This window comes from Mustela nigripes, chromosome 18, assembly GCF_022355385.1.
Source record: "Mustela nigripes isolate SB6536 chromosome 18, MUSNIG.SB6536, whole genome shotgun sequence".
NCBI classification, from domain to species: Eukaryota; Metazoa; Chordata; class Mammalia; order Carnivora; family Mustelidae; genus Mustela; species Mustela nigripes.
The window spans coordinates 37195941-37211552 of NC_081574.1; the positions used below are offsets into that span (position 1 = coordinate 37195941).

At 48.2% G+C, this 15612-nt stretch overlaps 1 protein-coding gene across 15 annotated transcripts in view; it reads right to left on the bottom strand.

Annotated features, from left to right (window-relative positions):
* The window catches only part of ANK1 (ankyrin 1), a 208955-nt gene that overhangs the window by 70342 nt on the left and 123001 nt on the right, over positions 1-15612 (bottom strand). For all 15 annotated transcript variants that reach the window (XR_009401161.1, XM_059384549.1, XM_059384547.1 and 12 more), the window contains exon 3: positions 1011-1109. Coding sequence is in view for 14 of the 15 variants with exons in the window: in XM_059384549.1 (XP_059240532.1) it covers positions 1011-1109 (99 nt within the window). In the remaining variant the exon portion in view is untranslated. The remainder of the gene's footprint in view (positions 1-1010; positions 1110-15612) is intronic.

Here is a 15612-nt window from a genome sequence, read left to right on the forward strand (position 1 = left end):
TCCGCTCGAGAGGCGGCAAACACGCTCGCCGCCCGGAGCGGAGATTGAGGCTAGGCGTGAGACCGCCATGGGTACGGAACAGCAGATGGAAAGAAAGAGGCCAGCAGGACAAAGCCAAGAGGAAAACCGCGGGAAGTAAGCGGGAAGGGCGAGAAAAGGAAGCAGTACTCGAGTCAGCAGAGAAAGGCGGTTTTTGTGTGTCGTTTTGTTTTGAAGTATTGGCGGCGGTGTCTTGCTCACTATGCAAACGGGATGGATGGATGTAAGAAATAAAACCCATTTTGCAACCTGGAGCTGCATGATTTCGTGACTGTCGTTTCTGGGCTTACATCACTGGAGCTAGGGGGAGGAGTATGTCGGTGTGGGGGCTGTGACTCCCCCCTTGCTCAGTGCCCCCTGATAGGAAAAGAGAATGCTGTTCAGGGTCATCCGTCAGGGGAGGAAATAAGTGTGGAGCTGACCAAGTAGAATGCTGGAGAAGGATAACTGTGAGGGTCTGGCCCTCTTCTTCCAGCCTCAGTAGCAACACAGCCACCAGTATTTGCGGATGCCTGTTTGTTTGTCATCTGAATCCTGAAACCAAGTATTATTACCCCCATTTTACAGATGAGGGAATTGAGATGTCTCACTAGGTAACCTACCCAAAGTCACAGAGCATGAAATAGTTCTTCTGGGATCTGGACCCCAGGCACCTGACTGTGGGGCTTCCAGGGTTCTTAGCCCCTATAGGAGTCAGAGACCCCAAGAACACAGAAAGTCACCAAAAGAATTCTATTTCTAGGTGCATACTCTGGCAAGGAGGAGAAAGCAAAAGCCCACTGACTCCTTGTGGAAATAGGGTCCTGTGCTTTTCAGGTAATTTCAGGGATGCCTAGAACTAGGAAGTAATGGGAAGGACAAGAGAGATTCAGAAGCACTCTTGGATTTCTCTCAAGTTTGGGATAAGACAGGAGGGATCCCCCCCACACTTGAATATCAACGAAAAGCTCCCCGCTCCCTAAGAGACGTACCTTGGTTGTCGTTTCTAGAATGATTTCTTTGTGCAGAAGTTCAACCACCATCTTCACATGGCCTTCTTTAGAGGCCAGGTGCAAGCCGTTCAGCCCATTCTGTAAAGAGCAGAGAGGCAGGAAGAGTGGTTAGCAGACTACGCATTCTGCTGTTCCAGTGGCTAAGATAAGACCACTTCCCTGTGAAGAGATGTGTGACGCCGGAAGGGAAGAATGGGAGGGACCCTGAGTGGTGCTGGTCCAGCCTCTCCAAGCTCTTTTTTGCAGAAGCCCCAGATAACAGGAACGCAGGGTGATAGCAAGACCACCTCTCCCTGGATTCATCTCCATCTTAAGTGTGGGGAAGCTCTCACTAAGGCAGTGGGTGACCTTGAAATTCCGATCTTGGCCACGCTTTTGGCAACCACTTCATGGAAGTGCTTCATGGAAGTAGCTTCAATCCCCTGGTTAATTTTCATGGCACCAACCAGTAAAAGCAAAGGGGCAACACCAGTGTATCTAAACACTTGCAGAGATAAGTGTATATTTAGTAACAGCAATGACAAAAAAAAAAAAAAATCTGAAATAAGCTCTTTGAAGAATTAAATACCACCAACCACCAGCTATTTGATTTCTTCGACAGACGAATCCGTTTTAAAATGGCCCCTTGGCCACCTGGACCTTTCAAATGTGGTCAAAGCTTGTCTGACAGTTCAGTTGTGGGGTACGGGGTGGGGAGAACCAACACTGTCCATGCCCAATGGGCGGTCCACAAGAGCAGAACTCTCCCTGACCACAGAAAGTTCCAGCTGCACATGGCGAGGTTTGAGAGAAGGGTTTACTGGCTCGCTCGTATGTCCCGTCTTCTGATCCTTGCACTTAAGATGCCTGGGAACTTCCTGGCAAAAGCGGACTTCGTTGAGGGCAACTTAGGGCCGCACATAATTCCGACAATATGACAGAACTCATTTCGCTTCTAGTGACCAGCAGATCTTGGTTCCATACGGAAGATGATGTCAGTCAATCAGCACTCCCCGTGCCCCGCTGTTGTGTCTTCTTCCTCCTCCTTGCTCACCAGCCACCCCCCTCTTCTCCCATTCCTTCTCCTGCTTCAGTCAACGCCGTTCTAGCCCTTTGCTTACAGGGGATGCCCCGCAGCCACTGCAGGCTCTAGCCAATGGAAAAGACCCTCGCCACCACAGCGGGAGGGGCTTGGCTCCTGAGGGTGTGGCTCCGGCAGCCTCAGCCACCACGGGCCCCTGAAATCCCCCCCTCCCTTTGGGTCTCGGCACTCCTGACCCACGAATGCTCACGCTGAGAGATTTTATTCCTTGCCCTGGACCCCCACCTCTAAAACTCTCTTTACACTGGGGCCTTGAAGACGATCCTGGCGTGGCAGAGAAAAGAGGAGGTGGGCTCCAAAGGGAACTACCCCTCATTTCCATTCAGTCGGTCCCCCGCACCCCCAACATGCAGAGTGCAGTGGGCCAAATTCTTGCACGTCAGCACAGCCAGCGTGGTAGGCGGTGTGGGGTGGGGGAGGGGGGCGATGGGAGGGCCCTCTCACGCAACATATGCAAACGCCTAGAAATTACTGTGAGATGATGTGCTCTTGCAGACTGTGCACACCATTAAAGGCAGTGTCCAAAGCGGTGTGAATTATTCACACCCTGGTGTGAACGGGCTTATCAGATAAAGGCAGGGTCTCCGTCAGGTTTGCTAACAGAAAGGGATACAGTGATCTGTGAGAACAGGAAGCTGGGGGAGGGAGAAGAACACTGGGTGGCAGCAAACCAGTTCTCAAATCAATTTGCAAAATACAAATGCTCTGAAAAGCAATCTGTCCAGGGACGGGGGGCTCTGGGAGCCCGGAGCCCTTCTCTGCAGCTTCCAGCTCTCAGCTTTACCCCAGGGCAGGTCTGCTCGGGAGCCCCGCCTCCCTCCCGGAGCAGTGCGCTCTGCCAGCCCCTCTTGAAACCTGGCAGTGTTCTGGAAGGTTCCCTGGGATTGCTCAGGACTCGCGCTGGTGTTAGCAGCTGCTGCAGTGTGCTTCCCGCAGGGGACTGGGCTGTGGCGGCAGGGAGAGGGGCACGGTGCTGCCTGGTCCCTTCCCATGAGCAGTCGCGGCTCCTGAATGCCTCAAAGCTGGGGCATTGGCAAGTCAACAAGGAAAACACCTAAGTGGACAGCCGATGATCCGGGCTGTCTGTCCCTGCTCTTCCGAGCCCATGTCAGCATCTCCAACCAGAAGGATTCTAGACGTCCTGTCTGCCCAGAGAATGGAGTGGAACAGGCTGTCGGGATCCCTGAATGCTGAGGAAATCAAGGTTGGGGGTAGTCAAATGAGCAGCCAAGGTCACACATCTTTTCTAGAGCACAGCCACATAGAAAACAAATCTGGATTTCCCAAGGGGAAAAAAAGGGCCTGGGGTTTTTTGGTGGTGGTGGTTTTAGTTGTTGTTTTCGCCCCTAGGAACTAGTATGTTTCCAGCAGAGGACAAAAGCCCATTTCTCCTTGTTTTGCTCACCTGGCAGCTCAGAACGAACCCTCAGTCACAATAACTCATCCAGGTCTGGCCACGGCCACTCTAGTTTGATATCCAAGATTTTATTCCTTGCTCTGCTCTACAGAAAGTCCCTCTGCTTCCCTCCCTTCATCCCAGGCCTCCCCCTAAAAGCTACTCTTGGCAGGAGGCAGTCACAGAAAAGGGACCATCACAACAGATTGGTATCTTAAATTGTGTTACTCAGCTTCCATCCCAGACCCTGGATCGATGTTCTCTTTCTTCCTAATGACTTTGTATTTTTCTGACCCTATTTTTGATTGTTTGCTTTCAACATGGTCACCCTAAGTCACCTCTGAGTCTATCACTGTGGTGATATGAATCCAAGCCCCATTTGGCATAGCTGTCACACGCAAGGTGCCTGTGACATGCATGGGAGATACTCACAAAGGCCCAGAACTTATCACAGAATAAGAGCCACGGAACACGGCTGGACCAAACGCTTGTCTCAGTTGCTCTCGGAGTCCCGGCAGTTACCTAACGCAAGCATTTCCTTAATCCAATTCAGACAAAAGTTACTGAGAACCTATTCCATGCCTGACACCACACTAGAAAGGAATACGATACAGACCCTTATCCTTGAAGATCTCAATTTAGTAGAGGCAACAGATGCATAAAAAATAAGTGTGAGATAATGTGAAAATGCCCAAAATGGCATGAGATGAGAAGTAGCACAGAGGGAAAAGGAGCTGCTCTGCCAAGAGGGTTAGGAAATCTCCCTGGAGGCCTGTTCAAGGAAGCGTGGACGCAGGAAGGGATACAAGTTCATTAACAATGGAGAGATGAGAAGCTGTTTCTGAGTAAATTCTAAACCCATGAGCTAAAGTTGCAGAGACCATGCTCCCCGCCCTTCTCATCAAGCGCCCTCCTCCCATCCAGAAAGCATCTTCATTCAGGAGACACACAAGCACCCGACCTCCAGCAGCAGGTTTTCTCCAGCAGCTGACCTCAGCAAGCAGCTGGACAGCTGGTCACCATCTAGCCTCTAAGGTCGCTGAATGCCTGAAAACTCATTTACAGCACATACACAGTAAGGAACTTGTGTAACTGTTTTATTGAATGCATTATTAGGGGCACCTGGGTGGCTCAGCAGGTTAAGTGTTAGACTCTTAGTTTTGTCTCACGTCAGGGTTTCAGGGTTGTGAGATGGAGCCCCGTGTCGGGCTTCACATGGAGTCTGCTTGACATTCTTTCTCTCTCCCTCTCCCTCTGCTTCTCCCCCTGCAAGCTCTCTCTCTTTCTCTCTTTCCAGTAAATATAAATAAAGTCTTTTTAAAAATGCATTACTAGCCAATACAGGAGATCATTTCCAGTATTTTGAATGAACCACAAAGATGAATGATCATTTACCACCTCTTCAAAACCACGATCCATGTTTTATTTCAGTTAATTCAAGTTTAAGTTGTTTGCCAAAAGGAAAAGGTGAGCCGCTGAGCCTTGCCTTGCATCTTTCACCACTCCAGCTACCTTCCCAGCCCCTCCTCTTGATGCCGAATGGCAGACAGACTGCTAAGGGGGATCATGGGGAAAGTCACGCATTTCATATCCCAAATAACTGAGTGTTGAAGATAAGCAAGAAAAAGGTAAGAGTGTGGCAGTAGATGCTTCATTAAATTAGAAGCTGGAGAGCAAAGCCGTAACTACTTGTGGCCACTTTTTAACCACATGCCTTCCTTGGGAAAACACTAGCTTGCCAGATTCTTCTTCCTAAAAACTCCTCCTTCCAGGTCTCCAATTGCATGTACATTTGGTTAACTGACATTGTCCCACAGCCCTTGGCTGCTCAGTTCTGTTTTCTCTTTGCCTACTTTTTTTTTTTTTTAAAGATTTTATTTATTTATTTGACAGAGAGAGATCGCAGGTAGGCAGAGAGAGAGAGAGAGAGAGGAGGAAGCAGGCTCCCTGCGGAGCAGAGAGCCAGATGTGGGGCTCCATCCTAAGAGCCTGGGATCATGACCTGAGCCGAAGGCAGAGGCTTTAACCCACTGAGCCACCAGGTGCCCCATCTTTGCCTACTCTTTTTATTCTGTTGTGTCAATTTTGATCATTTTCATGGACTTATCTTCAAGTTCTCTGATGTCTTCCTCATATGTGTCCAATCTACTGAAGAGCCTATCAAAGAAACTCCTTATCACCAAGAAACTGGCTTTTTAAATTTCTAGCATTTCATTTGATTCTTTCTGACACTGTCCATCACTCCGCTGAAATTCTTCATCTGTTCATGAATGTTGTTCACCTTTCCTACTAGATCCTTTAACACATTAATCACCATTATTGTAAAGACCATCTGATTGTTCCAATATCTCATCTCTGAGTCTGCTTCTGTTGATTGCTTTGCCTCCTGACAAAGGTTTTGTTTTCTTCTTAGGTGTGTGTGTGTGCGTGTGTATTGACTTAGGTTAGTTGACTTGGGTTTGAGTTTTGCTATCTTCAGTGCACTACAGCCTTCAAATTCCTCTAGATGGAGGCAGCTGGTATCATAAGCTTAGAGTAGGAGCAAGGGTGCTGGAGGGATTCCTGTGTTCCTGATCTCCCTTTAGCCATCAGCCAGCCAGCATGCCCATACCTCCGCTGGGGTCCTTCTCCACGCTTCTGCACCCCTCCCAGCAGTAATATGCTCTTTCTTATTCTGGGGTAGGGAGGGAAGCAAGTTTGGCTTGTATAACAGCCTCTCCTTTGTTTTGACCTAGACCGAGTGTTACAATACCACAAAAGGTCTTGAACCTGGACCTCAAAGGTGGAGGATCCTTGTTTTAAGCATTCTCTCCCATCTCTGTGGCAGGAAGACCTACCTCGTCTTTGTACTTGGTCTTGGGTGGGAGTTTCTTGCTCTTCCTCCAGCAGTAGCAGAACTCTTTTCCTTACTAGTACACGACCATTTGGGGACCAGAATCGTCTCCTGCCCTCCCCTAGGTGAAAGGGGATTTTGCATCTACCTTTTCTACAGCACTGCTGGGTCTTTGCTGTGTCCTGGGGCCAAGGTAGTTTGTTTCTATTCCTGCCCCTGAAGAATGGATTTTCACTTATGGTCTGAAGGTCAGAGTGTTTGTTTTTGCTTCACAGGAGAGAAGGATCCTGGGAAGCAGGCAAGGCTTTTTCTGTTCCTGCCTCTACCTCTGCCTCCAAAGCCACCAAGTGCCTCCTATATTCCTTTGCCATCCTGGGAGACTCGCTAGTCTTCTGACATACCCCAATATTTCTCATGAACACCCACCGGAGGCCTGTGGTTCCAGACACACTACAGCTCACAATGATCTTTAAGAATTTGTTCAGAGTTTGGCTTGTATAACAGCTGCTTCTTTTTCCCATTCTCTGCTACAGCTGAAATGGTAGCTCTCTTTTTGGAGGGGCTCACCCCTCTTCAGAATTCAGTTAACTTGGTTGCACAATTTGATCTCAAGCCTTCTGAAAGGGCTCAGGACGAATTATAATTTTGTAGATTTTCCAGGCGTTTCTCACTGATAGGGCAGGAACGATGTTCTTAGAAGCTCTTTACATCCTACATACTCCCTATACTGAGCCTTTAAGGACACCTACCCCCATATTATCTCATTTCCTATGGTCCTAATAGAGCAGACAACACTTTTATGATCTTGTTTGGCAAAAGCGTTCACGCCAAGCATACACACCTGGAGTTTTTCATCTGCCTTTGCTTTTTTCAGGTAAAATGTCAATTTAGAGGATTTTTCTGAGAAGCAATCTGTCTAACAGGAGGGGGAGGAGTTCTCAGCCAGGCTGTGTTTCTTTTAACATTTTTAAGAGGAAGGGAAAAAAAAAAGTCACATTCAGCCTGAATGATTTAATTTGGAGTATTTTCTTGTACCAACTGTGAGAAATTCCATTGGCAAAATACACAATTCCAGACATTTGTTCTCAGTAAATTGTTCCTCTGTTTAGCATCTCTGATTGCCCCAATTACACTAATTGATTTCTAAATGTACAAATACAGTAGACATGTCACAAGGAATTTAACTCTTCTCCTGTCCAATGCAGAGGATTATTTTTTTGAAGATTTAATCTATTTATTTGCCAGAGAGAGGGAGAGAGAGCACATAAGCAGGGTAGGAGGGGTGAGATGGACAGAGGGAGAAGCAGGCTCCCCGCTGAGCAGGGAACACGGTGCAGGACTTGATCCCAGGTCTCTGGAATCATGACCCAAGCCAAAGGCAGATGCCCAACTGACGGAGCTACCCAGGCATCCTGCAAAGGATGGTTTCAAATAGAAAAGCTATGATGTCCTGGGCTGCTATATCTCTCTGAAAATTATAAGAACATCTCAAAAGCTGCAGCGTACTTTCCCATGTGGACACACAACCCTTCCACTTCCTTTTCTCACAGCTGTTTATTTTACCCACAAACACGGCTCCCCGCATCACCACTACACTGAGTAGGCAGCCCCAGGTTGTGCCCTGAGGACCTTAAGGCCCACCTCCTCCTCCCACACCCACATGTTCTGAAACTTATTATTTCAGTCCCCCATCCTCTTTCTTTGAGCCAAGCAGTGTGTTTCTAGAGGACTTAAGCTAACATGCTAAGATAGTATCCAGAAAGCATGACCTTCTTTATTCATGAACACCTACTAGTTCAGGTCATCAAATTTGTTAGCTGCCATCCAGCCAGGCCCAGGGGCAATGGAGCACTGGCCAGGGGATGTTTTGATGGGGAAGAAAAGGACCAGCATCTTGGGAATAATACGCCAAGGGCAGTGGTAGACAAAGGCAAGAAGTCTGAGGACTCTGAAATGAACAAAAAGAGGGGTGGGGGAGAAGGGCTTCTAAGTAACATTGCCTTCATGAGGCACTCCCCTTTACTCATGTGATCAGTAAAGGTTACTAGTTAATGGTTAACATATGGTCAATTGGTCAGTCAGAAGATCTTGCCCATAATAAGGACAAGGGTATATAGAGAGGGGGTCATACACCTAGGTCTTTACATTCACTGTCCCACTTTCCTATTCAATTTGGGTTCTCTATTTTGAACTAACCTGATTGTTCTATCTGTCCAAAGAAGATCAGGATTGAATCCTGTGTTACAGAAGTTTAATTCTCCAAATAAAACATAGCTTGTGCACTTGTGACTTCTAACTGCTCTGTTGTTGATCCCTTTGGTGGAGCGAAATCACTGACATTATATATTGGAAAGTCTGAAGCCCTAAAACAGGACTTGTGGAGGAGAAAAAAGGATCGCCATTCCTACTCCAAATCCTGAGACTGATGAGAAAGAAAGAGGAAGGGAAGAAAGAAAAGCAGACTATGGAAATGAGAGGCAGAAACGATGAGGACCAAACGAGATGGTAGAAAAGGAAAGAGGGGGTGACTATCACTACAGTCTGACTACATGAGAAAGTGAATGAAGCTGCTGGCCAAAAAAATCACTGGAACACTATAAATTTTGATTCCTTTCCCTAAATTGCCTGCATTAAATTTTCAGCCAAAACAGAAATGAGACAAAAAATGAATGGGAGTTTTCCCACCTTCCCTTCTGTTCCTTTTTCCTTCCCACCCCTCCCAGTTCAGAGACGTCAGCGTCTGAAGAAGCAGGAACCAGAAAGGGTGCCCTGCAGAAGTACGGGCATCAGTGTGTCTGCTCTAAGAAGTTGGGAGATTGTTGCCCTGAGCAAACAAGTCAATATATGAAGGATGATGGTATCAATGGGATTCAGGTTTCTCACTGTCTGGAAGGATTTACAAATGTGGAAAGAGGAAGGCCTAGCAAGAACTCTGAGGTGTTGGACTAGACCTAAGTACTGGCATGATCTCACGGATTTAAAAAGAAGACAGATGCAGAACTAGATCTGGATTTATGGACACACACATGACAACCAGTAGCATTGAGCACTTGGAGTGACTGGATTTTGGTGTCTAAATACCATCCTCCACTAAAAGGAACCTTGGGAAAATGGCGGATCCAAGGCTGGGGCAGGGAAATTTCAAAACCACCCTGGGACAACAGGGGCCAGAAAGGAAGGAAATGCTTAAAGAGTGATGAGGGCATGTTGAAGAACAAAGAAGCCCGCCTATTGAGAGCATCTCCACTGGTCTCATTTGGACTTGAACATCAAAATAAATCATGAGAGTATTGTTTATAACCTATCTAATAAAACAGGAGCCCATGTGTCTGCACAAGTACAAATAAAGAATGAAAAGATAAATCAATGAGGAAGGAGGAAAAGTTCATCCTTCAATAGAATGTCAGCTCATAAACGTAGTAGAAATGACCAAAATGGAGAATCACTTTCTGGAACCATCATAGTGGCAGCTGATACAGGCAGAAGGTATCAGTGTGTGCCAAGGTTGGTGGCTGGAACTTTGATGAACAACAGGATACTGGCATTATATCAGAATATCCGCCCCCGCAACACACACAAAATACTGATCAATGACAAAGGGAAAAATCAATGACACCAACAGATGACCAAGGTTAATATCACCAGTGGTGGAAAGGGAGCATAACTTCTAGAGTATTCCTACCAAGACTGCACTGCCTTGGTCTGGCCATAAGGAAACAGCAGCAGACAAACAGCTGAGGTTCAGACTATAAAATGGAAAGTGCTGGAAACATGCAAGACAGGCAAAGACTTAAGGAAACATTCCAGACTGAAGGAGACTGAAGAGAAATGACAACTAAATACAGTCTGGAGATACCCTAAGACTAGAGAAAGAGAGAGAGAACTGGGAAGCTTGGAAGGGAAGGAGAGAGGAGGAAGACTGGGGAAAGCCAGGAAGGGAGGAGACGGGACAAGGGAGAAAAAGAGAGGGACCAAGGCAGAGGGAGAATAATTTCTCATTATCCAGACAGTCAGCAAAACTTTAAGGGAGTCTGTAGATGGTTGTGTGGCATCAATGCTGATTCCCTGCTCTGGAGGCCAGAAGGGTAGTTATGTGGGAAAGTGTCTTTCCTTTGGAGTGGTACACAGTGGAACGTTAGGGGTGAGGGGGAATTAGGTCATACGTAGTTTATATTTTAGATAAACAGACAAACAGGAAGAGCAAATGCAATGAAATGGCAATAGAGGGTCTAGGTGACAGAGCTGGGAGAATTCTTTGCATTGTTCTTGCAACTTTTCGACAGGTACAAAAGCACTTACAGGTTTAGCAAAGAAAGCGGGAGGTAGGAGGGAGTAGTGGTGGATGAGAAGAAGAGGCTGTGGGGGGATGGGCCAGCGTGGTGGGGAGCCCTGGGCTCTGGTCGTGGTGGTGGGAGAGGACGGGGGGCCCATTAGGGTTCCAGCGTGCCTCCTGACTCAGAGCCAGAAAGGAGCTGAGCACCCAGAGCCTCCTGTTCTGACAGACCCGTGAGGTCTGAGTTTTCGGGGAGATCTGAGAATATTCCAAGATGGAAGGGCCGGAGAGCAACCACACGAGACCGCGGGGAGTGGGAACCAGTGGATGGGGAAGCCTGTCCGGGAGGCCAGGCAGCACCGCCCGCAGGGCCATCCCCACAACCCCTGCCTTGGTCTCACCTAGCGATCCAAGGTCTCCTGGGAGACTGCTTGGTGGGAAAGGTCTGTTAAAAATAGAGGAATCTGGAATCCAATCAACCAGAAGCCAGGAAGAGCTGAAGCAATTACCATAATCCTGGTGGAAAATCACCCCAATCTCCTTTGTCAGCCTGTCCTTGTCCGGGGAGTGGGGAGGGAAGAGGAGCAGAAATCGAGAGATGGCCCACACTCATGTGGGGGGCGGGGGGCGCAGAAGGAAAGGAACAAGACCAGCTCTGAGCCCTTGGCCCTCCTCTGCTTCATTCCAACCCAGATTTAGCTCTTACCCAGGTAGCTAAGATCCAATATACGAGCTATTCACCAGGAGGGAAAACACTTGAATGGTTTTCATTATCTTAAAAAAAATTGAGAAGGAAAGAAAAAAAAGGAAGAAAGAAACTCACACTAGTCAGAGCCCTGAGAGGAGATGAGTCAACCCGGATCACCTTCTCTCTACGACGGGGACACAAGGTGCACAACCCCCTCACACCCCCATCCCCCCACCCCTGCACTGAGCAGTGCCCGAGCTCCCTGGCAGCGGCAGATTGGAGCCAATGCAGGGGCTGAAGGCCCCCCGGGGAGTCTGGAGCAGGAAGTGCGAGCTCAAGTTAATGAGAGACACAGACTCTGAAATTCAGCTCAGCAGCTAAGAATATCTCCTGTGGACTAGAAAGAGTTCCTATGTCCGAGACCTTGGCATTCCTTTAAAAGGATAAAAAGAGCCAGACCTTCAGAAGAAGGGCCAGGGGTGGGGGGTGTCAGAGGACAGAGCACTGGAGAAGGAGGTGAGGCCTCTGAGCTGTCCCCCTGATGTGTCCCCTAACCTCTTGGTATTTTCAAAATGACAGAAGTGCCCTCATTCTCTGGCTTCTCCTTAATTCCACAATTCCATGGTAAAACAATGCGACAGCTCTCAGAAAACAGTTAAGACATGCGTGTAGAGACGCACAGAAGGTATGATGAGACTCACACCTCAAATTGTTCACAGTGATTTTGGGGAGGGAGGCATACGGGGAAACTTATAGAAGACGTTATGGATTTCTATATAATATAAATATTTATTTTTTAAAAGATTGATTTTATTTATTTATTTATTTATTTATTTATTTGCGAGAGTAATCGAGAAAGAGAGAGAGAGATTGAGAGAAGTTGCTGGGGAGGAGCAGAGGGGAAGGGAGAACCAGACTGCCATTGAGCAAGGAGCCTGATGTGGGACTCGATCCCAGAACCCTGGGATCATGACCTGAGCTGAAGGTAGTTGCATAACCGGCTGAGCCACCCAGGTGCCCCTCATGTACATTTTTAAGCAACTACTATGAAGTCATTTTATTGCTAAATTAAAAATCACAAAACAGTGAACATCAGGGACACAGTTGTCAAAAGCAACAACAACTTCTATAGCAAAAGACTCATGATCAAATGGGAATAATCGCAGGCAAATTCGCATGCATAGTCTATTCTGATGAGAAAGAACTGGAATTGTGTGCTGTATTTAGCATGTCCTATAACAACCAGGGAGGCAAATCTTCCTTCAAATGTCATTGGAAGGGACTTTTCCTGTCCCTTTCTCTTTGCCACACTGTGCCCTGTTTCCAGCCTCCCAAAAGTGAATTTTTCTCTCAACTCTGTCCCCAAGGCCCTGGGGATAATCTTTCAGGCCCGCATCCCGTGAAATTGCTTTGATTTGCTCTTGTCTGTGTCTCTCAAAATAGGACTTTGTGTGGTTCCTCATGTTTGAATGGTAGGTTCTAGCACAGGGCCTGGCCCATGGCACATGCTCCAAAAGGTTTTGTAGAATCAGACACACTTTCATGCAACCTGACCCATGCATGGTTACCTGGTTTTCTCAGTCTCTCCCAATTAAGAACACCCATCTGTTCTTCATATTGGAAATCCATAGCAATCAAAGCCTAATGTGGAGCATGGGGGGTGTACTCTCTTTAAAACATGTTCCAGATCATTCTTGACGATGCCATTCACCCCCTTCCCGGTCCCTAGGATCCCAGGGACATCCCTGCTCCTGTCACTGAACTGGTGAGTCAACTCCTTAACTGGGAGGGAATGCATACTGAAAAGGAAAGCAGCTCAGGGAGGGCCTCCCAGGGGAGTAACGGGCCAGCTGCACAGCTCGGCCCCGTGGCGGACGCCCAGGACACGGAGCCCTGGGCTGGGCGCTGGGAGCCCCTGGCCCTTGTTCTGGAAGACTCTTGCCCTCTTTGCCTCTCACAAGGGTGAAGTGAGGTCACGCTGGGGAATGGCGGGGCAAAGCTGGGATCTGTGATGATCAAACTCCGTGGGTCACTCTGACTCATGACAAGTCATCAACTCACTTTCAAACTACAAATCAGTCGTGACAGTCACCCAGATGAACCTCACATAGCTTCTTTCAGCAGAGATGCAGTAACAGTTTACCTATTTATATTAATTCAGGGGATGGGGGTTTTCAGTCCCATCTTTTTCACTCAATGCCTTTTCTAGGAGGAACCAGAACTTCCGAGGAATCCACAGTACTGGGCCCGGGGGAGTCTGGTTGCTTGGACTTGTTCGACTGCCCTCGGCAGACCACCCCTCCCCCCGGCGGGGGCTGTACTCCTACGCTCGGTCCCTTCCTTCAGTGCTACTCCAGACCCGCGCTATGGCAGCAGTTTTAAGAGGCTCGATTTTCCCATCCTCTCCCATGGCGAGGCTTTCTGTGTGAGCTGGGGGTGGTTGCGGGCACAGTCAGGGCACTGAGTGCCATCTCTGTCTGTCAACAGTTCCTACGAAAAAGATGACAGAGAAAAGTAACACACTCCATATCCCCACTGACCTAGACATGACCTCCTTGGCCTGATCGACCACCATCCTCGCCGTGGTTTTTTTTTTTTTTAAGATTTTATTTATTTATTTGTTGGAGTGAGGGAGCCCAAGCAGGAAGAGCCGCAGTCAGAGGGAGAAGCAGACTCCCTGCCCAGCAGAGACCCTTATGCCGGACCCGATCCCAGGACCCTGAGATAGTGACCTGAGCCAACGGCAGGCTCTTAATCAGCAGGACCACCCGGGCGTCCCCCAGCCTCACCTTCTTTCACTTCATTTATCCCAGCGCCACCCAGCTCCCTGCTGCCAGTGCCGTCCGCCGCTCCTGCCTTCGCCTGGCTCTCCTTTCCCATGGCAACTCCATGTTCCCATTTCTCCACCTGGCAAACTCCTACTCTTCCTGCAAAGGCTCTTTGACGCCTTGGCATTTTAGCCATATCTCCAGACCAGCAACAATGTGAGAGCAGGCACTCAGACTTACTGCCCCCCGAGCAGCCAGCACATAGCCGACTGGAGGCTCTCAGCGAACGTTTGTTCAGAGAATGCCATCACTGGAGGGAAGCCTCCTGTGCCCGTTCTGGCCGACACTCATGACGCTCAATTTGTAACCTCCTATTTACAAGCTGGACTTGCTTTCCCAGCCTCTGAGTTCTTCAAGGGAAGGGGATGAATGAAGTGAGTCTCTAGCAAGGAGCCTGGATGATTCCCTGGAAGTGCTCGACACATGTTTGCGGAATAAATGAAGTTGCAGAGAAACCTAAGATGTTCTTACCGCCAGCTCAGCGAATGCAAACTCATAAAGCCCAGAAGATATTCCAAGTAACCTCTAGACCTCAGCTTTCTGAGTTATAAAGTGAGAGTCGAAAGTCATGACCTCCTCCTGGCTCGAAGACTCTTTAATTTAGAAAGGTAGCGATCATCACAATCGCCAGAGCCCAACAAATCCTGACCAAAAGGCTTGGCACGCGGCCGCCGTGGAAGAAATTCCTCTAGAGCAGAGACTATTGGTAAAGGCGTTCCATTTATTTGAAATGCCTAAAGTCCTTTACCTTCAAGATAAACCAGTATCCAGCGGTGATGGGCTGCATGTGGAAGGCACATGTGGGAATTCAGAGAACAGTAAGGGAACGCACGTGTTTTCATATGCTTTTGTCGGTTGTGTTTCGGCACTGGAAAGCACTAACGTTTTTGCGACCCTTCAGAAGGTCGAGCAGTTGATACTCCACACTTGACTGATGGGGCTGGTGCCGGCATGGAGCCACCAGCAGGCACGAGAGTCACTGTCCCTACGAACGATTATCTCACAATACAGTGACAGCATACTCAGGGGCGCTTGGGTGGCTCAGTTGGTTAAGCATCCGACTCTTGATTTCAGCTCAGGTCACAATCTCAGGCTCTGGGCTGGGCATGGAGCCTGCTTAAGGTCCTTTCTCTTAAACATTTTTTAAAATTTAAAAAAAAAAAAGTGACAGCACTCACATGGGCCAAGTGTAAAATACACAGCTTGAATCATTGGTGGGTACAACAGGCTTAGCCTCTACCGACTGAATTTATAGAGCACATACTCTATGCCATACAGAATCCTGGTGAGGAGCACCGAATAGAACAAAGTCCTCTCTCCTTGAGGGCCTGCATTTTAGTGAAGGAGACAGGTAACTGAAGAGACATACAGAGGCATAGCAAGTCTCGTGGTCCTCAGTACTGTGGAGATACAAGTCAAGGGGGCAGACAATGCCTGCAGTGCTCCGGGAAAGCTCTCTGCTAACTCTCTGCCTTATGCCAG